We start from the raw sequence: 24,737 nt of genomic DNA on the forward strand, positions 1-24,737 counted from the left end.
AGCGGTAGGAAGTAGTCTCGTTAAAAAAAAAAACGCTTCAATTACATTTTAAATTGTTTGTATTTTGTATAAAAGAATCATGCTTGTGACAAATAACAACATTGGCGAAAAATTGTTTGAAGCCATTTCTCACTCATTGCCTCTGCATTGGACAGCATTGATTAACAAAAAAAAAAAAAAAAAAAAAAAAAAAAAAAAAAAATCAATTGTACAGGTTGTACATTGAATATTATTCAACTTATTTTGCAGTCATTGCGCGAGGTAATACCACACATTTCGAAGGAACGTCGATTGTCAAAAATCGAGACACTAACTCTCGCAAAGAATTATATTGTTGCGCTAACCGATGTCATCTGCAGGATGAGACAGGAGGAAGCTGTAAATGAACAACAACAGCTCGGATCCAACGTGAACGAAGATCATCATCGACCTTCTCACAATGAGCATGGCATTAATAGTCGCTACTCTCACGCTACAAGTAAAAATCACACGCCTTTGCTTTGCGAATTATCTCTTTAAACTGGCTTCATTGATTAAAACTTAATAGTTAGTGGTATCTTTATCTTTCAATAATTACATTAGTATAACGTACTTATATTAGAACATCATTAAATAGAGCATTGAATGAATTGCTTAAATAAATTGTCAGATCTTGTATTATTTAACAATGGAATTCCATGCAATAAATAATATCAAATAAAACCGTAACCGAGAAAAACATAATTATTGTTGTAGATGCCAGTACTCCAACGTGCTCGAGGTCTTCAAGTCCATCAAGATACTGTATAAGTAATGAGGTTGATTCCCCTTGGGACAGTGACTCGCTTTCAAGTTTCGGTACAAGACTTTGAAAAGTTCAAGAGTTGTTTAAAAACAATATTTTTGATAACAATTGAGAGTTTGCTCTCTGAAAAAGTATTATTTTATTGATTTGATTTTTTTTCTCTTTTAGCAAATGAATCAATCGAATAACGTATCAATCATTTCATGCAATTTCCAAGGAACTCTGTTATATTATTAATTTACCAAAAACATGATAAAAACTGATACGATTTAACTGATTTCTATATTGTTTAAATAGTACAATTTATCAATTTACTTTAGAAATTTTGTTTAGATTTCGGAATATTAGCATATCGGAATATATTATTTTTACAAAAAGTAAAATTACGAGCCAACTTTTAACAAAGTGTGATATTTGAGAAATACCTGACGAGTTTTGGTCATGAAAGAAAACAAAATGTATATATACATATGCATACAACATATATTAAATGATAAAGAAAAACCTATATGTGTATTCAGAAATAAAAATAGAGTATATCTAATACAATTATTTCGTTTACTAAATATTACATTGCATAAAACATAATAAATAAATCATTTACTTAACATTATATACAGTAATAATGTGTTAATTAAAATACATTGAATATATTTTTGATCACGCAGAACCAAAAGAAATTGACTGTGTATGTAATGACTCCAAGTTTACCAAAACTGCTGTATGACTTGTTGAAAACTTAGGAATGCATATTAATCTAATTGGTCGACCTTCAGAATCATCAATCCCGTCAATACCTGAATAAATATATATACAATATTTTTTACATATGTAAATAATATTCGCATTAACTTATTCATTAAAACATATCATAATATTAAATTTAATGTTTTTTTATGCATACATACATACATACATATACATATATACATATGCATATACCTTGTACGAGTTTCGTTTCATATTTTTCCATATTTCCAACAAAATAAATATTAGGATATTCGTTCATGATCAAAGGATCTGATTTATCAAATGGATATTCTGATAAAGTATCTGGGGCTGTTGGAGCAAAATGTTGCCACTCTAATGTTTTTTCTAAGCAACTTAGAGGAGAATCCTCTATATTTGATAGTTTCATTATATCTAATATTGGTTGACCACTAGATCCACCAATGATTCGAGAACCAATTTTACCAATCCATGGATTAGTAGCACCATATAAGTTTCCTCCTCTAAAGTAATTATAATTTTTATTTTGTATTCAATATCAATGTTTTTTTTTTTGTGTTTGTGAAATAAACTTAGTGTAAAAAGTGTATTATTATACATAGTACGAATGAAAATAAAAATTCCAATTAATTGCTTATCTATTATGTATGGATTTTTTTAAAACCTACTTTGAAGCTGTAGGTAAAATTTTAGGATGAAAAGGATGCTGCGGAATCACATAACAAGATGGATCAAATTCTCCGGGTAATAGAATTACACTACATGATTTTGTAATTTTACTAAGAAAACAATCCAATTTGTAAATGGCTTGATGTATTTCTGCAGCAAATTGACAGTCTTTTTTTTTATTTTGAAAATAACCTTTACGAGTAAAGATTTCTGATGAGCCTCTAACACTGTTTCCTGCAAACGGTAATAGCTTCAATAATAAAATATTTTCAATTATTTAGAAAATTAAATAACTCGTATCACCTGCTATGATTACACGCACGATATTAGCTGCTTCCTCTTGAATAGATTCGTTTCCTAAGAAACCAATAATCCAATCTGCTAGTAGTTCCATGGGTAAGTTATTGACTTGATTGACTAAGTCCAATCCAGATAAAAATAACAATAACTTACCATGATCATTTGTGGAAGTACTTGGTAATTGAGTTAATGGTTTTAAGCTTGGTCCAGGAAAACAAAAATCTTTCACCTGTAATCAATTATTAGATTTATTATTTTGTTGAATTTTTTTTTATACATAAAAAGTGAAGAAATACTACAATATAAATTAAATATTAGATAAACATTCCATTTTTATATAACATAAACTTCCCATTTTTTTTTTTTTATTCTTCATGATGATTTTTACAATTATACACAAGTACATGTAAATAAAATTATATATAGTTAATTATATACAGAATTACCAAAAATGATCCATCATTTAGTCCTTGACCATAAATAGCGCAAACTAGTCCAGTAACCAGTGCATTTAAAGGTAAATCACCAACTAACTTTATACGTGCGACATCATCTTCCAAGAATAACATATCTTTAGGCGAACAATAATGCAGTCGTGGTGGCTGAGGTACAGCTTGAAGTTCATTAGCAATTTCTTTCAATATGGAAGGCTTTAATTCTTGGTATTTATATAAGGTACCAATTACAATACATGGATATTCTTTGTATTCATCTTTAGTCAAATCAACAATACTCAAGATTGTACGGTTGTCTGCAGGAAAATTTGTATTAATTGTATTAATTAAAGAATGTGATATTTTGTTTCATAAATTCTTCATAAATTTTGTTTTTCATAAGTTAAAAATCTACTTTTCACCTAATAAAAATATAATTAAAGTTTCTTAATATGTAAAAGCATTACTTTAATAATAAATAACTCACTCCATTTTAATTTTGCTCTATCTGAAACTTTTGCTTTTAACGAGGCCAATCGTGCTTGATAAATTCCACAAAATTGTCTAGAAAAATTTTTTGATTGAATTAGAAATTTTCCAAAGTCCTCAAATTCAACACTTTTCCGTTCAAATTGTGCCATTGCCACAGAACAGAAGGATTCTTACACTTTAAAAAATTTGGCATTATGAGAATATATTTTTGTTTCTTCGGTTATGGCAATTTTATTAACGTGATTAATTATTCTCATAATTTTACATTTACTTTTCTACGATTGTTGGCGATCATTCGCAACGCAGGCAAACCAGACAATCAGCTGATTACTCGTTTACTCTATTATTGTAGTGACTTTCAACATTGATATACATACGATTGAAAACAGGGTTGTCAAATATACACATTCAAAGACACGGCACCACACAAACATAATTCATTACGTGTTTGTGTTTATAATTTACAAGTAAATATACTTAGATGACATTAAAAGAATCATAACCTATGTAATTAAATGTTGATTGTGTACTTAAAAGAGTATTTGTAGAAAATTTATACGTAAATTTAGGATTGGCAACATTGTGCGAAAAAATTGTGCATATACGAACCGCAAAGGAGAGACAAGACAAGACGTATGTATGTACTTTAGTTTAACGAGTACACAATATGTGGTACTTTATTCAATTTTATTATTACTGATATCCACCTAATATTGTTCAAATAGAGGGATTAAATATTTAGAATGATGAATGAGGAGGACGAGAGTGGTGCCAACGGCTTTTTGACGTATGTACTTTTTCGTAATTAATGACCGAAAATACTTAACATCTTTATTAACCTTAATTGTATTTGAGAACGAAACAGTAAATTAAAAACAAAATATGGTTTACTGTTTTGTTATTGTTATTTATACGTACTCTTGGCAATTTAGCTTTAAGTAAAATTCAACTACATCATGAAAATTTCTACATAGAAATGTTTACCGTATGAATATTAATGATGTAATTACAGTAGTTTAATGTTTGTAAAATAATTTGTAAACAATCATATGATTACAATTATATACAACATAATTGTGACAATCAAATATAGAATATTATAATTCAACATTTTATTAGCCATGTCAATCAAAATGGCAAAGTGTCGTGTCAATAATCTTATTGATTTTCACTTCGATATGTACATTAATGAGAAATATGTCAATTGAAAATTTAAGCAAAGACTATATTCTATTAATTCAGTTGTGATTAATCATCACAAAATAATTCTTTGAAATTTCAAAATTTTTCAATATTTTTTATCAAATATTATGTTTCTTGATAATTTTTCATTTATGTACTTATAGCAATTCAGCTTAAATTCTAATAAATTTTATAAATTTAATTTCATAATGTAATTACATATATAAATAATTTTAAAAAATTTTATATTTATAAAATTTTCATTACAATTTATTTGATTGACTTATCTTGTTATTAATTATACATGCATATCTGAATATTTTTGAAGAATTACTGATATTAATTTTATCCAATAATCCTATAATTTTGTATAATCATTCTATAGTGACCTTGATTATGATTAAAAAATTAATAAATATACCTGTTTGATAAGATAAAAAAATAATTAATTATTTTTGTTTATGAAATATGTTAGAAATTAGTGACTAAGGCCTTTATAGTATTATTTTATTTATTATTATTTTAAAATTTATTATTATTCATAAGTAAATAATATTTTTCATAGGGCTGTCTTAAATTATAAATATTTTTTCAGTGCTTCCCAACTTTTACAAGTAAAAGGAATAGGAAGTGTCGCTTGGGATGATTGGTATCAATCAGAAATTGCTTTGCCTAAAACTGGTAAAAAATACTTTGAACCTAGTGGATCATGGTTGCAGAGTATGCAACTTGAGAATGGCTTAAAAAATCGTAAAAGGCTATTAGGAATAGAGAGAGTTGATCGTTCATCACAATTAGCATTAGCCGAATGGTTAGCTAGTAGTCAAAAGGCCAAAGTAATAAAGAAATCGGGTCAAAAATGGGAAAATTTTGGCTATGAAGATAAATCACAATTATACCTCTTACCGGAGGAAGCTTTAATTTTATTGGAAATGGTGAGTGTATTATATATTTTCAATTTAAATTACTTTGAAAAAATTAAATTGTTCACCCTTTCTTGTGAAAAGAAAAATGTTAGTTTGTAGTATTACTCTTCAATTTATAAATAAGGAGTTTAAATAGACGATATAAGTTTGTTATTTATTTTAAGTTTAATATTATAATATTCTAATATTACTCTTATAAATTTCAAACAATATCGATGTTTTATAATGTATACTTGTTATTACAAAAATAAGATGCACTTTATTTATCTATAATATAAGATTTAATTTATAGTAACAATCAATTTTATTATAATAGAATTGTTTGGAACTGAGTTGGAATGGAATGCCACTTTCCATTCAACAAGCATATGAAGTATTAATAAATTCAGAAAATTCTAAGTGTACTCAAGATGAATATAGGGTATATTCACAATTAGTTAGATGGGGATATAAATTACAAAGATTTAGAGATAAATCATCATTGGAAAATAAATTATCCAATATAACAAAAAGAATTATCATGAATCCAGATGGTTTATGGACACCAAACACATCTCCTACAATAGACAAACAAATTTCAAATAGCAGCGGTAAGGGACTCACTGATTTTAAAATAGAAAACTTATGTATAAAATAAAACATATTTTATAGATTTGAGCGCTACATCTAAAACAAGTAGCGAGCAAGAAAATGAAATTATAACTATATCAAAAGTAGATAGACTGCAAAATGAGAAATTGTTAAAAGCTCAAAAAATAGAAGTTATTTCAGATACAACAATACTTGTAAAGGATAAAAATTCAACGGTAAATCAAGTTGCAAAATGGCCTGGATCACGAATTCAGCGTAATGTTAAATTAATGCCAAAAAGGAATGATAAAATAAATAATACAATAAATTCGAATTCTGAGGTAGCAGATCGATATTCTCTAAAGAAATCTGAAACACATAAAAATTTTAATTCTACAGAAATTGTTTCCTCAAAGAATCCTCGGCCCGAAGCAAGTTTTTTTCATTAATTCATTAAAATGATAATTAATATACTTTACGATTTAAATAAACATTGTAATTTACAATCCAAAATTAATTAATTTATACGATATATAAAACTACTTTATTCCTTTCAGATTATCGAATTATCTGATGACGAAATTGAAGAAATTCCACGACCAATGTCGCGGATGGAGATTTTAAATACCCTTCCGAATTTAGCTGACATTGGAAATGAGTCTGTAATCGCAGAAATACCTAGAGCTTATATTCCTTCTGGTATTAAACCAATGAAAGAATTCTATCGCTATGATCGTAATAGGTTATTAAATCTTTCTGAAGCTGATAGCGTGTTGAAGTCAGATATGCAGGTTGTCCCGATAAACAATCTCCAAAATCGTCAAGGGAGTCATTTTTACTCTCAACGAAGCCAGTGTCAAGCTATAACAACATATGGTTCGAATAACGGGTACTCATATAGGGGTATGAGGTGTCAACGAGATGGTGATTCGTTTATACAACAGAACATATCACATAACGCCATTCATAGCCCTTATTCTGGCACCGTTTACCAAAGTAATTATGTGAACTTTGTAATGGAAGTAATGGGTAATATGGTACGTTCCTTTCGGCAGCAACAGTTTCAACAAACAACAATTTGCCAAAATGTACAAATCTTCAATCCTCGTTATTTATATACACAGCAAAGGTTTCAACCATATCCCATGAATCTTTATACCCCTTCACCAAGAGAACAATATTATAAAAGAGGTGGAGGTAGCGGAGCACAAGCAGTAACAGCACAAAAAGGTAAAATATTTTAAAAGATAGTTTTTGCATATTCAATTTAATGAACTTCAAAGATATTGAAATAAATATTGGTATTATTAATTACTTATCATTCATACGATGTTTACTTTTGTTATATTTGTTATATTGATTTTTAAATGTAAATATGTCAAATCTTCCTTAACAGGCAAAGGCAGTAGATATAACAGCGATTATCAAAGAACAACTCTGGATGAACCGAGCCAACCGTCATTTTTAAAACGTCCAGGGGTTTCTTCGTGGTTCGAATTGAAAAGAAAATGGCGAGACGAAAGCACAATAACAATCGAAGATGAGGAGCCCGTGCCAATGGATGTTGCAATCGACAATAGTGAGGTACAAGTTGTCGAAGAGTCTATTAGTCCACTTATCTGTTCGAAAAGTAGCATATCTAATCTATCCGAAGTCTACGAAAGACTTAGAATTATAAAATCCGCTACGGACAGAACGGTCAGATCTCGCAAGATCGATTATTCTCTTTCTTATGAAGTTTATCCAGTAAATCAGCACTACAAGAAAACTTCCCCAGGAACACCAATATGCCGATTGTTTATAATTAAGTAAGCATTTTTGAAAATACAATTGTTATTGATTTGATAAAAGATTTTTTTTTTTTTAATATTTATTAAGATGCTTGGCTTAAAGTAATAAAGGAAACTTTTATAAAATATTAATCTGAATTAATCTTTACTACAGTTCAAAAAAGGATCTGTATCTGGATTCCAGTAAATTACAAAGATTACAACAAGAATCAAAAGACGTTCCAGTTGTGGTAGCATTCGTTTCTCGATCTTCTATTTCGTATATTCAACTTGGTGTAGTGCTTTTACCGAACTTATCATAATGATGTATATAATTGTAAATTAAGCGCTTTTATACGTTCATCGTATAAAAGAAATTAAATTAATTCAAAAATTTAATGGCGTTAAGTTAATTTTTTATATTACTATTGAATTTAATCAAACTTCAGTCAAACTTAGAAAATTATTAATTCGGATTTTGTTTACTAAAAACATGTTATGGATTTCTGAACATTGTGAAGAAAAAAAAAACATGCACATATATATTTAAAGTTAATATTTTACGTTTACTAGTGAATTTATTAATGTTTTATTCACAATTATTGAATATCAATAAATTTAATTTTCGACATCATAAAGATTCGTAAACAATTATTAAAATTTTAACATAATCATTAAATTAAATAGTAATAAAGTAATACGTTAAAACACCATTAAATGATTGAACAACTGTATAAGATCTTAATTTTTTAAATGTTTTCAATATAAAAAGAACTATAAATATAATTTTTATTTACGATTTACACTTTTTTCATTATATAATTTATTTAATGTTTTTTTTTAAAGATTATTGTTTAGTCAAAGTTACTAATTTCGTATTTTAAATGTAGCAATATAATATAGCTTATTTTTATTTTCTGTATAATAAAAAAATGTGATTTATCAGTTTGATTTTTTGATCAATGATTCATTGCATTTTACAATTTTAGATAACTTATTCTTCCTATTCTTAAAATCTTAAATAACCATAGATCATGTTTTTAAAATTTATTTATATTTCTTAAATATGATTAATTCCTTTATTGTTCATATAATTTGTTAATGACAATAAGTTTTACAATTACTGTCGACAAATAAAATTTAAAACTATAATTTCATAAAAATTCAAACAATTCCATTTTTTTTCAAAGAATTATTTAAAAATTTATTTTACACTTTATTTTAAATACGTGTTTGTTAACTTTTATTAAAAATATTTTTACCAAATCGATAATTTTTTCTTATATTTATAAAAAAATTAAGGAATTATTAATGTTTAAATAAATGATTTCATTTTGATGTATCGAAAATGTAATTAAAAATTTCAATATTTCATTTTATTTTTTCATTAATGTCCTATGGAATAAATGTTTAAATAATATATTCGATTTTATTTTAATTTGAAATTACGCAAACTTAATTGATGAGGTGCAATTTTATATTTTATATTTTTAAATATTATTCATAATAATTCTATTTAATTATTCAAATAAGTTATTATATAATACATTCTATAAATTTATTATAAATAATAATTATTATAGACTTTTATTGTTTAATATAAAATTACTAAATAATAATAGTCAGATTTCCTTATATAACAATTTACTGAAATTTTGATTCATTATATTGGATTACATAATATATATCTTAACAATTTTTCTTCTCAATATCAATTTATGCTCTAAAAAAAAAACGTGAATTTTTGACATTTTTATCTTATATTAAATATATATGAATATTTGCGATTTTGATTGTATTAAAAACATACGCTATAATTTATAAACAAAATACTTTCTTGGAATGGAATATAATTCGAAATTAAATTTGTCTGTTACGGTTACATTACTCTTTATATATTTGTAAAGGATAAAAACGAACTTTTTAATAATTAATATTATGTAAAAATCAAAAACAAATCGAATTTAAGGCGTAAAAAAAGAAAAAATAATAATCAAAATGTTACCAACGAATAATTATTACATACATTTAAAGAAATAAATTTTTACATACAAAGTGTATGTATATTATGGTTATTAATAATATGCTATATTATCTATTTACAAAAAATAATTAAAAGCTGACGTTTATAAATATTTTTCATTTAATTTTTATATCATAATAAAAAAACAAATAAAACTTGAAATCTACGGATCAATAATTGCAAAAAGACATTGGACAAATTTGTAATTATGTTTTGTCAAATTTTGTACAGATAGTACAATTTTCAAATTCTAGTAAAATTTTTAATAAAAGTGACGTATAATTGTTGAAATTATTCTATATACTTAGAGTAAAATAAAGTTTGGGAAATTGCTCAGCGAAGTGTCCCGTCCCTGTGAAATGAAATATGAATTAAAAGATAATTACTCTCATAACTAATGCGATAGGATTTAATGCAGATTTTAAACGAAAATTAAGGGATTAATTTTTTCAATCCTAAAATTGTATCACATCGAATATCCTTAAATTTTAAATATCTTAAAAAATATTCCATAGGTGCCAATTCTTCCGTTGCCTACATGAAAACGACTCGTATCTCAAATTTGACCATAAAAATCTTCAAGGCAGTTTCATGTAGTACGTATGTTCACGCATTTCTATATCTGCAGGTGAAATGTCATAGAAACATTCGGTATCATTGATAAAGGCAAATTTAAAAGTTAGAAAATAGATTTTAAAAAGTCTTAGGTCAATTTATTTTATCGCTTATCGTGTAATTAATCGCACTTTTCTGTCTAATCGCTCGTCAATTTTACATGGTACTTTCTTAATCAGGTGTTCTCCCAGAACGTTGGACCTAACCTTTGAAGTGTAGGAAACAACCATATAATAATTCAGAACATAGGAGTAATGTCGTTCTCTTAATTAATCATGTTGCGTGCAGCTTCTAATTACTAATGTACCTTCTCTTATCCTTACGTACGATGGGTATTACTTGCGTTTATAAATCGTCGCCGGGTGTACGTCAAGATCACGTAATTCGAACGAACAATTCATAAAATGGTAAGTTATTTTTGCAACAATTGTATGGTTGAAATTTTTTTTGGCCAATTGCAGATGTTTTTTTTTTTTTTTTTTTTTTTTTTTTTTTTTTTTTTTTTTTTTTTTTTTTTTATTTTTTTTTTATTTATAAAATAGCTATTTGTCTGTATAAATTGTAAATACGATAAAAGCAATATCCTATGAGATATCGAGACTATGCTTAAAGTATAACTTATTTGAATGAAGATAATTTTACATTTAATTTTCATTGCAATCTCCAGATTTTATGAATATTGAATATAAAGCAGTCATTTAAGAAAACTTATGATACATCAGCACGAAATGCTGTTAAAATTGCAGAAATATAATTTGTATATTTGTTCATAAGTAATCGTATTAACATATAATTATAATTATACATTTGAATTTTTCTTTCAGGGTGCTAATATTTCTCAATTGGAACGAGATATTGGTTCTGACCAATTTCCTCCTAATGAGCATTATTTTGGATTAGTTAATGTAAGATTTTAAATATATTGTAAAATCAACTATGGTCACGTATAATTATTAGTATTCTATAACAGTATGACATTTATTTAAAAATTTGTTATCAATATAATTACAAAATAATATTTTAATTTTAAGAAACTTTATACTTGAACACAAAATTTTATATTCTATATAATTCTATTCTATTAATATTTTATGATATTTAATAAATATGTTATATTTTATATTAAAGATATGTCTGTTTAATAATATTGTAGTCGTATTTTAAAATAATTTTTCTGTATTTCAACCTTCTCAACTATTAATATAGTTATTATAATACAACATAGATTTAATTTCATAATAAAACAATTTGCTTCGTTTCATTGTTTGCTTAGTATAATTTTTATCTAATTTAAAAAAGGAATTGTATAGAATATGAAGATATAATCAACAAGTGAGTGATTTTTCATATTTCTTTTAATTTTTAGTTTGGCAACACTTGTTATAGCAATTCAGTCTTGCAAGCCTTATACTTCTGTCGGCCTTTCAGAGAAAAAGTCTTAGAATATAAAGCTAGAAATAAACGTACCAAAGAAACTCTTTTAACATGTTTGGCAGATTTGTTTCACAGTATAGCGACTCAAAAAAAAAAAGTGGGTTCCATAGCTCCAAAAAAATTTATAGCTCGACTAAGAAAAGAAAAAGGTCTGTTAATATTTGCATTAACTGAATTAATTTATCGATTAATGAAATTGAATAGATTTTGATATGAAATAATTTTACAGAGGAGTTTGATAATTATATGCAGCAAGATGCTCATGAATTTTTGAACTTTCTTATTAATCATATTAATGAAATTATACTGGGTAAGAGGAAATGAAAATAATAATCAATTTAATAACAATTTGTCGTTACTATTATTGCATATATAATAATAATTCATTCTTTTTTATAAAGCGGAAAGAAATCAGAGTAAGCCTGCTGGTGGAAAAGGTGCAGGTGATGCTGGTACACCACCAGAACCTACATGGGTACATGAAATATTTCAGGGCATTCTGACTTCAGAAACTCGTTGCCTTAATTGTGAGACTGTATCTAGCAAGGATGAAGATTTCTTTGATCTTCAAGTGGACGTTGATCAGAATACCTCAATTACCCATTGCCTCAAATGTTTCTCGAATACAGAAACACTCTGTAGTGATAACAAATTTAAATGTGACCACTGCAGCAGTTATCAAGAAGCCCAGGTAAGAAACTTATTTAATCCAAACGTACTGATAAATTTTAATATAATTATTGCAAGAAATATTGAAATTAATATCTATTTTTCATAATTAATTTATTATAGAAACGGATGATGCTAAAGAAACTACCAATGATACTTGCTTTACATTTAAAAAGATTTAAGTATGTTGAACAGTATAATAGGCATATAAAAGTTTCGCACAGGGTAGTCTTTCCTTTAGAACTTCGACTTTTTAATACAGTAAGTTTAATATAAAAATTTACATAATACTTATTTTTATTAAGTTTCCGTCTGTAGTAATACATAATAAAAAAAAATGTTATATTATAGTGCGACGATGCTGTAAATCCAGATCGCTTATATGATCTTGTAGCTGTAGTAATTCATTGTGGAAGCGGACCTAATAGAGGACATTACATTTCAATAGTTAAAAGTCACGGGTTCTGGTTATTGTTTGACGATGATATGGTTGATGTATGTAATCATACAATATATTTTAAAATGTATAATATTTACTGATTCCAATTCGTAATGAAATTTTAACCGAATTTTTTGGAAATAACTTTAATACGTATTCTATTTATATTTCAATGTAACTATTTAAAAAAATTCTTATGTACGTATACATTTTTAGAAAATTGATTCATCCACTATAGAAGATTTTTATGGATTGACATCAGATATTCAAAAAAATTCAGAAACTGGATATATCTTATTTTATCAATCAAGAGACTGCAGTTAAAATTAAGTTTGATGAAGAAATTTTTATTGTAATTTGTAATATCTGCTTTATCTGTGGCTTTTATATCATAAAGAAAAGAGATATAAATGCCCAGATTTTAAAAAGCAGTTCCAGTTGTGTGGGACTTGCATCTTTGTTAGATTTTTCTATGGACAATACCAAATGATATTAAATTAATTTTTGTACGAGATGCAAAAACTTCTGTTCAAGTTGCAAAAAGTTTCTGTGATAATCTTCTAAAATTTGGTATAGAATATAACGAAGATATCAGGAGACTTTAAGCTCGCCCTTTAAGTAAATTAAAGTTAAAGGACGACATTATTACAACGGAGGATTTTAATGAATTGCATGCTTAGTAAAGCTTCTAAAATTTATTGTGCTGTAACTATTAAATAGTATGAACACTGCATTTTTTTGACAATTTGCAATCATTTGCAATGAACTGAAAAGTTTCATAGAGCTTCTCAAGTTAATGATTCCAATCTAGTTTTTTATCCGAGAATAAGATATTTTTAGCATTTTTCATTATATGCAAAGTTATCTTTTAATCCTCGAAACTTTTCGTATTCCTCTGTGATCAATGGGTATGAAAGATTAATGAATGTTATGAAAAGATGTCTGTACTATAGGTATACACGGAATGTGTATATCCTTTTAAAGAATATTTTAAAATTGATAACGTACTGATAAATTGTAAGAATTTGGATTTCTTTTTACATTACACCATAAGTCGAGTAGCGAAGGTTTGATTGCAAAATTTATAATCGGCAATTGAAACAAATGAAAACAAATTGAAGTTTTTTTATATTTTCTCTTTATCCTATTAGAAGTTATTAAATAATTATATCGGAGATGTATTATTATATATCAGAAATTTAATTGATCTATGTAAGTTGTATTTATATTTCAATTTTTATGTGAATATTTAGATTTATATAAATTTCGTTACATATAAATGTTAAGTGTCTGTAGTATTTGGGCTAAACATGAAGGCAACAAAGCTATTTTAAGATATAGGAGAGAGATATGAAGTAATCAAGACAATGTAGATTTAAATATTAATTTGCAATGAGAGAGAGAGAGAGAGAGAGAGTTAGAGCGAGCGCGCAATTTTATAGTGGTTAGAAGGGAGGCAAAAAAAGAAAATTTGCTCGTATTACAAGTTTATGTTTGGTGTGTTTATGTATCCGTCCAGCTTCTCACCATCAGTTTGAATGGTTCGCAGTAAAAATTTCTGATATTCGTGCAGATGGAATTATCATTAAATTTATCACTACTTCTATGATACATAATTTTCTTATATGCCTTAAAATAATTGTTTCTTCGAGGTTTAGTACGAATACAGGACTTAATATCCCTATGTAATAATACATATTTTTTAATTGAGTCACTTTTAGATTTTTTTTTTTTTTTATAGAATTCAAAAAATTCATTGATTTTGAATTTATTGAGTTTAATTATTCGAAATTAAGAAATAAAAATTTAAGTAGATTTTTTTACTTTAAAAGTTATCCTTAAAAGATAAAGCAATATTTAAATCGTATTCTTATTTTGTCATATTTTACTATTTAAAAAATATAAAATATTAAGAATAAAAAGAAAAAATTTTAAAGGGTATTATTTAATAATAGTTATACTTGCTGCATTATATACTCATAAAAAATATAAAAATTATAAAATATACAATTTCTCTGCATTCTTTGAAAACAACTGGGAAATGTTTAAAAAACAATTTAATTCGTTCATTCAGTGATTTTAATGATTGAATTATTTCATTCAATTCATTTTTATATGCTAAAAGGAAAAACTCATTCTATGTAAGGTATATTTATTGTAAATGTATTTCAAAACTAGTCTACATGAAGTTAAAACAAATCAATTCGCTTATTTAATGAGTTGATTTCTGATAAAAACTGCACTATCCATGTTGGAGACATTATCAAATTCTATTAAAATGTAAAAATGTATGACTGTGAATAAAAATATTGTTATGAATGGATAATATCTTTGTTATTTTAATAAAGACCTAATTTGAAAGTTTAGAAAATGAATTTTTGCAAATATAAATTAATATGAAGAGTTTGTAATAATAATTAGAATTTACTTAAAAAAAGGATTGATCCAAGTTTTTATATGGATGATTTTTTAATAAAATAAATTTTTAAACTAAAAATTCTAATTATTTTCTTAATTTTTATATTGATTTTTAAATTTGTGTATATAATTTCTTTTTTTTTCCGGGTACTAAAATTTTCATTAAATAAATTCTTGTTGGCAGCTTCTCTAACATAAATTTATAAACAGCAGGAAAATTAAGTTTTTTTGCAATATATATATATATATATATATATATATAATACGGGTGTGTGTGTGCGCGCGCGCGCGCGCATGGATGGGAAACTTTAGAATGTGTGTGATGTGATGTTTTTTGGCAATATAGCGGCAAATGACTCATTAACAAGCCAATGATAGTTTTATATAATTTGTGTAATTTTGCCTATGACAACTATGAATTTTTAATTTCAATATGCATGCAAAACAATAATCTTATGTTAAACCACCATTACTACTCTAATCAAAATTTGGAATACGAAGTATATCTTTAACATAAACCGCACTGCTTTGTTTATTCTTAATTATTAGTAATAATACTGTTAGTTTTATGGTGGTGAAATTGACAATAAGATTAACCTTGTTATTTTCCGAAAACTTGTTATAGATAAGATTTTCAAACGATGAGTAATTTCGCCGGTATTTTTTCAATAGTTTATGTTACTATTAAAACCGGCGAATATGCAAGTACACTATCACGGTACGAGTATTTTTATCATAGATTTTATAACTCTTGAAGCTTAATTTTAACTTTTAAATATTCTGTAGTGGGCTAATAGAGCATAAATTAGCAGCTTGTATCAATATTATAAAAAATGTCAAGTCAATGTAAGTTCGTAGTTTCGTTACTAATTAAAAATATACAATTGATAATATGAAACTAAATATTAATTTTTTTAGATACAAGTGGGATAATTCGATTGTCGAAGATGATGAACATTTATTGGTAAAAATATCTATTTGTAAGTTTTCCCCCATATTTACAATTTTGCAGTAATATTTAGTTTCTCTTGATTAGATGATAAAAACAAGAACAGATACGGTTCCTGCTCTTACCCAATATGTTAAGTACGTACATATGTAGCAACTTATGAAATTGCTCTTTTTATAAATTTTTTATTTTAACGTAGGGAACATCATCCGTATAAAGTGTGCGAAGTTATTTCTGTACCCGTAAGTACTCTAATGTACTCTAAGCACAGTTCATATATATTTAATTTTATTATTTATTTTAGATACAAAACGGTAATGAAGATTATTTAAAATTTATAGATAAGGAAGTACCACCGATCGATCAAAGAGAAACAAATAAATCTTAAATTAAAAATTTTTTTTTTTTTTACAAAGTAACTGATAATCGTTTGTCAATATTTTTGTATGTTTTAAATAAAAATTTGTGTAATTATAAAAACTCTTATTAATGTAAAAATCTGAGGTAATAATAAAGACAAGAATACTAATACATTGAGATTTTATAAATTAAATTTATTACAAATTAAGCAATAAATTCATAAGCAATAGGCGCTAACAGTTGGGGTGCTTCTTTTCCATAAACAATATGTGCTGGTCTAGGTTGTGCCGGCTGTCTTTTTAACTGTACTTGAATTTTCTTTTCTTTAGCTTCTTTCCTAAGCCGTTCATTTTCTTTTAAACGCTTAACAAAATCTTCACGGCACTTGGAATGATTCAAATGCTCGATACGCACATTAATGCGTTTGGCAATGATACGCCCGCGCACACGTTTATTAACTATTACTCCAAGAGCATGAGAAGTGACGTTGAAGACTCTGCCAGTTTTGCCGTGGTAAACCTTATAAGGCATACCTTTTTGTACAGCTCCATTACCTTTAATGTCAACAATATCTCCAACTTTGTAAACTTTCATGTACGTCGATAAGGGAATGGTTCCACTTTTGCGGAATTTTCGAGAGAACAAATCTCTCGTACCACGACGATAACCCTTTGAGTTCGTCATTGTTGATAATTATTTCACCTAAAATCACGAAATTGTATTTTCCTTTAAAAACAAATTGTAAATTTATAAAAAAAAAAAAACATTGTAAATTTATAAGTCACGCATAACTAATGTATTTTTATTACAACTGCAGTAACTGTACATTTAAAATCTATTAAATATTGGTATTACATATGACATTATAGCTAAAATAGAAATTTCAATAGTCCATATTTATAAAAGCTAGGTTAGCCTAATATCAACAACGTATTTTTATGACTGGTATATTAATCAAATATTATTTAAAAGAAAATTACCAATACACGACTAAGTATTAATTAAATAATTAACTGTTTATGCTCACTGAAGACGAATAAAATCAACACGAAAGCTAACACGTGTCCTCGCTAAGCGAATATTTATTATAAATTATACTCGAGCCACTTTAATTGTAAATTAATATAACGACATATGCATACGCCAATTTTTCGAGTATTTATATAAACGATAAAAAATAAATTATTTTCAAATGCTTATTGAATAGAAATAATAACGAATATAACCTTTAAAAACTTACGTTCTTTATGACAATACAAGTAAAAAGAAAGATCCGAACTCCGACTTCCTTCTTACCAATTCCAATTACATTCCATTCCAATTTGTCGGCCCAGTTAGATTTGGGGCATGCGCAGTAGCAGCGGTCGATGATTATTGGCTCTTAACATCGCGCTCGGTACGACATCCGAGCAACATATGCAAATATTACGGCAGTCTAACTCGTTAAACACAATATTCAAGGATTTGAAATAATAATACAATCACCTTGCGTCCATCGAAACAAATTGTCTTTATTGTCGTTGCATTCATTGTATCGGAATTGCTTGAAGCAATGTGACTGATTATTATGGAGGCTCCATACTGAAATGGCGGGCATTTGAAAGAGCCAAAAAGCTTAGAACAGAGCTGGTCATGGGATTAAAATGGGCCCATCAGGTAGTGACCGACCATCCCTCGTTTGAAAGATCTTGGAATTGTCATTTTAGGGCCAGTCGATATTCGATTATCGAATCTTTAGCAGCTTTTCGTAAAATTTAAATTGAGAAACTATGAGAATGATTAAGGCGATAATGTTACACAGGTGTATTATTGTTGTAGTATTGTGAATAGAATTTTTCTTATTCGTCTTGTTAATTTGATGTGCAAATGCAAATGCAATTAACATGTCGTTCATTTATCAAAGAGGACATAAAAGTATCGTCGACTGTCTTATGAATAATGTTAAAATATTTTTCAAATTATTCACTTTCAAATAATAATTCGGGGTGTGTGAAGAAACTAGGTGTTTTGTCCCTGATTAATCAACTGGATTATTACTATTGATCGAATTTTTCGTTAATCATCCATTATCAGCCTCATGCTGGATTTAGCTCTTACGAACACGTGCCTGCACCTGCCGGGTATATACGGATATGTTGTATGCGATGTGGCTACCCGTATTGTGGGTGTTCGCACTTGGCTAATCAGTGCGAGGCCGCTAATGCATAAGCGACGAAAATATCGCATCGGTAAGACGGTAAAGCCGACTGTTTTGAAAGATGCCAAAAGCAAGAATGGCAGAATGTAAGAGGACCGTTTTGTATTTTGTAATCCTATATTATGTTCGCTGCTTTCATTCGGATGTCATTGATTCGCGTCAAAACAAAAGCTGAGCTTTCGGCTCCACCCATTTTCGTGAAATCACCAATTCTCAATAAGGACCGAGCCGATTGAAATCTTTTCAATATCATTAATTAAAAATTTTCCTCGAAACGAAATTTCGTTGGATTTGACATAAAATATTCTCGATAATTAATTTATAACTGATACGCAATATTAAAAGGAAATAAAATATGCTGTAATTTATTAGCAATAATGTTTTTCATTTCTATATTTCTTTATTACAAAATAATGTGTACATTCGAGCCCTGTTTTTTGAAATGATTATGAAAAATCATATTTTAGAAGTTTTCCTATATTTTCCAAGTCATGTAACGTTTGTATTGACTCGGAAGCTCCTCTTGTGGCTCTTCCAGTTCTTCAAAATCATCTTCGCCAAATATCGAATCGTCTTTCTCATCGCTTTCTTCATCCGCATCGGTCCCACATGCATTACAGGATGCTATGTATATTATTAATGCAAATTAAACAAAAATTGGTGTTAAATTTGGAGTAAATTGGTGAATAATAAATTACTAAATTATTACCCGATTCCTTTTCCTTCTGAAGTTCCTTATTTCTTTCACAAAGACTCTGAAGTTGCTTCACTAGCTCACTGTACTTTATTTTTATTTTATTCGACTAATTAGAAATAAACAATGGTCGGATTAAATTAATTTATTTTTAATCGATAGTCTCAGTTTGTAGTTAAATGATAATTTTTTCTAGTTATATTTTTGTATCATGAAAAAAAAAAACTGATATTTTAATGAAAGAAAAAGTATTTATGTGTTCTATTTTCATATTGGAAAGAAAATTATTAGAAATATTTAAAATAGTGAAAGTTTCGATAATTTCAGTGCATACATACCTAATACTATATACTATGCATTTCTAATTTATGTATTATAAACAATTTCATAATAAAGAAAATATCAAACAATTTATATGTATACAAAATACAGCAATAATAACAACATTAACAGCCACAATCGTTCATAATAATAATCAAAATAATAATAAAAGCGATAAAAAAATTTTAATAAAATCACTTTTAATAGTAGAATATTAATAACCGCGATATATATTAATATTTTCGTACTAATGCGCACACTTACTATTTTTATTTTGGATTTTTCATCAACAATAATCTCTGTGACATTTTCGTTCGTCTTCACGGCTTCTGTCAAACTTAATAGTCCCAATTTATAAATTGGATTATTTCGAAGATCTAGGATCTGTAGACAATAAAACATGTTAATTTAACGAATAAATATATTCCCCGGTACCGGGCAATACAGAGTTACTATATATATAGTGTAATTTTTATACAAACATGCACGAGAGTTTACATATTTGTGCATGCATATGAATAATTTACATGTATATATTTTGTTTACACACGCGCATACACACACACACACACACACACACACACACACCATATATATATATATATATATATATAGAAGTAGATAAATATAGATCGAATTGCATTACGTGTATTTAATTTAGAGAGCTGTTTAAAATATTCATATAAAAAATATTTTGAACAATATAGGCTTAATAGTAAAAGGCTAAACATTCATTGTATAGGTTTTATTTTTTATTCATTATATTCTTTCGAGCATTTACAAATTAATATTATCTAAATGTAGATTTAAAACTTTTAAGCATTTTGGCATCTTAAGTTCAACAAAAAATGTAAATTTATTAATCATATGTAGTACCCATGAAATTATAGTTTAATGATAATATGAATTTATACAAAAATCTCAGTAGATCAAATCACATAGAAAAGAATAGTATTAATTTTAATGAGATTGATGGAGTAAGATATAATCGTTAAAATTCACGTTTAGAATTTGGATATTGATTATGAATCATTAAAATTATAATGGAATTAATTATTCAGTCGATTTGTTAATTTATGTATTAATCAATGTAACATAATAAATGCAAAATATATTTTTACAATATGATCTCAATGATAATAATGTAATAATGTAATAATGTAATAATGTAATAATGCCCTCAAAAAGAATCATATCTCTTAAAGTTACTGAATTGCATTCACTATATTTAAATAAAAAGAAAATTAGTAAAACAATAAAAAATCTTACTTTGATGAAATTATTAACTTTAAGAACTCGTGCTAATTCTGAGGCCCCGTAACACGTTATCTCCGTCGATTGTAATTCCAGTCTGAGTAAGACTTTATTTTCCATTAAGGAATCTGTTATATCCATTATAACATCATCCATTAAAGTATTTGAACCGATGTTTAAGCATTTTAGCGTTTTTGATCTCTTCTGTAAAGTCGAATAGATAATCCACTTTTTTCGTGTTAATTATATAATTATATTTGATGTATTTTTTGCTTAATATAACGTGAATTACTTTACTCTTAATAATAAATTGCTTTACCTACAATGGCAGCATTAATGTGCGTAGCCGAACATCTTGTCATTTTATTATTCCAGAGTATTAAACTTTCTAGGCCTTTTTTTGATTTACTATTTTTTCCAAAATGCAATTGATGAGTTAGCCCATTTATGACATAATATAAGCCCTCATCTCCAATCAAATTATTGCTAGTAAAAAAAAATTACAATTTTATTAGATTAAAAATTATTAAAGCATTATTGAGCAGAGTTCAAGGTTCAAGGTGATATTCTATTACATTTTATAAATACTTTATTAATAACATTGTATATAACTTTTAACTAATTGGTTACAAAATAAAACATTTTTTTCTGTTCATTTTTTTTTTTTTTTTTATTTTTTTTTTTAATATAAAATGTCGATTATCGAAAGATAGCCGCGTATACGTGAACAATAAATAATAAATATAATTTTCTCGATAATTTGAAGTGAAGAAATGTTTTGTGTATTATTAAAGATCAGTGAAATATTAATATAATTAATAAATAGTATTATATTACTTATTTGGCAATTAAATGTTTCATAAATATTGATCAGATAAAGTCAGAAAATGTGTCTCTGATTAATTCTAAATACACTATTTATCTTATAAATTCTATCTAGTCGTTATCTACTTCAAATACTTAAAATTTTTATGAGCAGCTATCTGCGTGTAATAAATCTCACTTTTAATTTATATGAACAGCATATGAAAATATAACTAGATGATCAATTTACAAAATTTCAATACATTATTAATAATTGTTCTTCACTGTGCCTTTCATTCATTCATCAGAATATTAATTGATAGACTAATTTAAATGTTTGTATTTATTTTTATAGGTTTTTTATTATGTTTTTAATACTCAAATTAAAAAGTATAATTAGTATCTTCGTTATCTCAGTAATTCAACTTTCAATTCTAGTTTTAGTAAATAATTAGAAATTAATTTTTATTTGCATAAGTAAAAGCCTTTAACAAAATAACATTCTAACATACAATTACAATTCATAAATAATATTTTCTGTAAATATATACATCATTAATTCGTTTTTATGTTCAAACTTTTTATTATATATATATATTTATACATTTGTAATATAATGCTAAAGTATTTATTGTAAAAATTGTACCATTATTATGTATAAGATATTACTCCAGTGTTTTATCAATATAATTATTTCAATAAATTATGCTTGTATCGTTTATAAGGGCATTGAATTGATTATTTGCATTGATTGATATTCATATAAAATTTGCATTGAAAATTTACTTTTATCTAAATGTCTGTTACCTCAGATCAAGAAATGCCAATCGACTGTTGAATTTTAAAAGGGTTTCAATTTGAATACAATCTGACCCATGTAATCCATTATCACAAAGATAAAGCTGCCGCAATGCCATGTTGAATTTCAAGGCTATAACTGTACAAATAAAATTATACGTTTTATTTCACTGCACTATAGTTAATAAATACAAAACTGCTGCATGAAAAATATATAAAAGTATAAATTTGACATTATATTATTCGTCCCATATCTATATTAAATATAAATAGCGTTGTGCATAAGTATTTAATTATTTTAAAAATAACAGTTTATTTTTCATCCTATGATAATTTTTTACACTTACAATGTATTTTAACAATTTTTTTTTTTTTATAGATGACGAGTAATAATATGTCCAACTAAAAGATTATTATTATTATTATTATTATTATTGTTATTATTATTATTTGTTTTTTTCTTTTATACAAATCTGATGGAAAAATATTGAAATATTTATTAGGCAAATATGACTAGCAAAGCAAAATGCACTGTTATTTACATATGATAGTTTGCTTATTATTTTTATGCCATATACACATATATGAATTGTTTTATTATGCACAAATTTATTCATCTATAATATTACTTACTCGTTTTCGTAAGTTTATCAATAAATTATTTAAAAAGATTTATCTCGGGTTATTTAAGAATAATATATTCAAATATATTGATTAAAAAACTCTTAGATAATGCTAATCGGATTATTAATTGAGGTAAATTAAACAATTAATGGAAGGTAAATTAATCGTAAAATTAAATTGCACATGAATCACCATATACACATTCTGCTATAGAATAATAATTTTGTTAAAAGCAATAAAATCAAGCATAAAATATGACTTTACGAATGATTTTCTGAATAAGTCATAGAACGAAAAACACCGTTATCCTGAATGGTATGGAAAAGGATTCTCTAATCGCGTATCTCATAATTATACCTAATAATTCAAGGAGTCGTCCAGAAAGTTTACAGGAATCCAATTTCAATATAATAAGATAAGCATATCTCAAACCTCGTATAAGTATAGTCATAAATTCTTCATTTAAATGTACGTTTGTAGCATCTAGTCGCTTAAGAGATTCCGTCTAAAAAATATTAGATAAATTATTTATTTTTTTATTTTTTTTTCTAAACTAATAGTAAAAGATGATTTTGGAAAAAATTTATTTTTGCAAAATTTGTAAATCACTAATGTTTAATATTTAAAAAGATCGGCTCTTAAAATACTAATTTGATGCGCTATTTTAGAATTTTTGGACTTGAACTTTTTACAAATGCAGTCAATTACTCTACAAAATATTTGTAAATTAAATTTCGTTGTTTCTTTTTAAATTAAACTCACTTTATTGTAATAATAACAGATTTTTAATTAACTATAAAAATAGCTGAATCATAAATTTTGAAATTAAACATTTCAAAAGAGACTTTATTAGATATTTGAGCGTAACGCGCAATTATATTGCAATTATAAAAACGAGCTTATTGGCTTCATAAAAATTATAGTTTTAAGATTAATTGAATACGCAAATTGACAGATTGTTAATATATTGATTAGCCATTTGGAAATAAATAAGCTGCTTTCGTGGAATTAATTGAAATATTTTAATTTTTCATTCTAATCATAATAAAAAAAAAAAACTAATTTTGCAGATATAAATTCTTACATAAGTTTTCTTAATGATTGCGCATGTTATAATAATTTTCAATGATTCTTTACTTTTCTTAGCATTCTACTGCAAGCTTGCCAGCCATAAGCTGCGATCGTTGAATTATTTGACAAATCAAGATGAGCGGTAGCTTCATAAAATTCGAAAATTTGAAACAAAACTTCTGCACTCTGAAAGTTTTTAGAGAATACGTTAC

The 24,737-nt window shown here is 26.3% G+C and overlaps 7 protein-coding genes across 10 annotated transcripts in view; 4 read left to right on the top strand and 3 right to left on the bottom strand.

Annotated features, from left to right (window-relative positions):
- Positions 1 to 983, top strand: part of LOC105362436 (neurogenic differentiation factor 1-like) — a 4,094-nt gene extending 3,111 nt beyond the window's left edge. Inside the window, exons 3-5 of the mRNA XM_011499876.1 lie at positions 250 to 478; positions 736 to 837; positions 953 to 983. Coding sequence (XP_011498178.1) covers positions 250 to 478; positions 736 to 837; positions 953 to 972 — 351 coding nt within the window. The 3' untranslated portion in view covers positions 973 to 983. The remainder of the gene's footprint in view (positions 1 to 249; positions 479 to 735; positions 838 to 952) is intronic.
- A 428-nt stretch (positions 984 to 1,411) lies between these two features.
- On the bottom strand, positions 1,412 to 3,723 carry LOC105362309 (DNA polymerase delta small subunit). 2 transcript variants are annotated; one of them, XM_011499723.1, is made up of 7 exons: positions 3,680 to 3,723; positions 3,404 to 3,583; positions 2,929 to 3,233; positions 2,486 to 2,711; positions 2,182 to 2,416; positions 1,727 to 2,016; positions 1,412 to 1,581 (listed from the first exon to the last, which is right to left on the bottom strand). In XM_011499723.1, exons 2-7 carry the CDS (start codon positions 3,555 to 3,557, stop codon positions 1,445 to 1,447), a joined length of 1,347 nt encoding a protein of 448 aa, XP_011498025.1. In that variant the 5' UTR covers positions 3,558 to 3,583; positions 3,680 to 3,723; the 3' UTR covers positions 1,412 to 1,444. The 2 variants fall into 2 exon arrangements, with proteins under 2 accessions (XP_011498025.1, XP_011498026.1); XM_011499724.1 differs by lacking the exon at positions 3,680 to 3,723 and having other exon boundaries at positions 2,486 to 2,560; positions 2,636 to 2,711; positions 3,404 to 3,576.
- A 78-nt stretch (positions 3,724 to 3,801) lies between these two features.
- Positions 3,802 to 8,199, top strand: Tsen54 (tRNA splicing endonuclease subunit 54). Its single transcript, XM_011499722.1, has 8 exons — positions 3,802 to 3,875; positions 3,978 to 4,195; positions 5,186 to 5,525; positions 5,833 to 6,106; positions 6,168 to 6,517; positions 6,644 to 7,316; positions 7,483 to 7,894; positions 8,031 to 8,199. Exons 2-8 carry the CDS (start codon positions 4,152 to 4,154, stop codon positions 8,176 to 8,178), a joined length of 2,241 nt encoding a protein of 746 aa, XP_011498024.1. The 5' UTR covers positions 3,802 to 3,875; positions 3,978 to 4,151; the 3' UTR covers positions 8,179 to 8,199.
- A 2,197-nt stretch (positions 8,200 to 10,396) lies between these two features.
- On the top strand, positions 10,397 to 13,359 carry Usp12-46 (Ubiquitin-specific protease 12/46). Of its 3 annotated transcripts, none has more exons than XM_011499726.1 (9): positions 10,397 to 10,474; positions 10,673 to 10,900; positions 11,318 to 11,398; positions 11,860 to 12,076; positions 12,157 to 12,237; positions 12,329 to 12,618; positions 12,720 to 12,857; positions 12,948 to 13,091; positions 13,252 to 13,359. In XM_011499726.1, the coding sequence occupies exons 2-9, from the start codon at positions 10,898 to 10,900 to the stop codon at positions 13,357 to 13,359; spliced, it is 1,062 nt and encodes a 353-aa protein (XP_011498028.1). In that variant the 5' UTR covers positions 10,397 to 10,474; positions 10,673 to 10,897. The 3 variants fall into 3 exon arrangements, with proteins under 3 accessions (XP_011498028.1, XP_011498029.1, XP_011498027.1); XM_011499727.1 differs by lacking the exon at positions 10,397 to 10,474 and adding an exon at positions 10,491 to 10,585; XM_011499725.1 differs by lacking the exon at positions 10,397 to 10,474 and having other exon boundaries at positions 10,491 to 10,900.
- A 2,491-nt stretch (positions 13,360 to 15,850) lies between these two features.
- Positions 15,851 to 16,821, top strand: CUTA (cutA divalent cation tolerance homolog). The gene is made up of 6 exons (XM_011499877.1): positions 15,851 to 16,171; positions 16,240 to 16,299; positions 16,372 to 16,417; positions 16,490 to 16,539; positions 16,602 to 16,644; positions 16,744 to 16,821. Exons 1-6 carry the CDS (start codon positions 16,095 to 16,097, stop codon positions 16,819 to 16,821), a joined length of 354 nt encoding a protein of 117 aa, XP_011498179.1. The 5' UTR covers positions 15,851 to 16,094.
- Positions 16,822 to 16,939: 118 nt separating this feature from the next.
- On the bottom strand, positions 16,940 to 18,091 carry RpL21 (ribosomal protein L21). The gene is made up of 2 exons (XM_011499729.1): positions 18,003 to 18,091; positions 16,940 to 17,464 (listed from the first exon to the last, which is right to left on the bottom strand). Exon 2 carries the CDS (start codon positions 17,444 to 17,446, stop codon positions 16,967 to 16,969), a length of 480 nt encoding a protein of 159 aa, XP_011498031.1. The 5' UTR covers positions 17,447 to 17,464; positions 18,003 to 18,091; the 3' UTR covers positions 16,940 to 16,966.
- A 1,269-nt stretch (positions 18,092 to 19,360) lies between these two features.
- On the bottom strand, positions 19,361 to 24,706 carry LOC105362313 (protein phosphatase 1 regulatory subunit 37-like). Its single transcript, XM_011499730.1, has 8 exons — positions 24,592 to 24,706; positions 23,812 to 23,959; positions 22,840 to 22,969; positions 21,552 to 21,714; positions 21,244 to 21,432; positions 20,239 to 20,358; positions 19,669 to 19,762; positions 19,361 to 19,583 (listed from the first exon to the last, which is right to left on the bottom strand). The coding sequence occupies exons 1-8, from the start codon at positions 24,601 to 24,603 to the stop codon at positions 19,435 to 19,437; spliced, it is 1,005 nt and encodes a 334-aa protein (XP_011498032.1). The 5' UTR covers positions 24,604 to 24,706; the 3' UTR covers positions 19,361 to 19,434.
- Positions 24,707 to 24,737: the final 31 nt, after the last annotated feature.

The sequence above is a fragment of the Ceratosolen solmsi genome, unplaced genomic scaffold, assembly GCF_000503995.2.
Source record: "Ceratosolen solmsi marchali unplaced genomic scaffold, CerSol_1.0 scaffold35, whole genome shotgun sequence".
In the NCBI taxonomy this organism is placed as follows: Eukaryota; Metazoa; Arthropoda; class Insecta; order Hymenoptera; family Agaonidae; genus Ceratosolen; species Ceratosolen solmsi.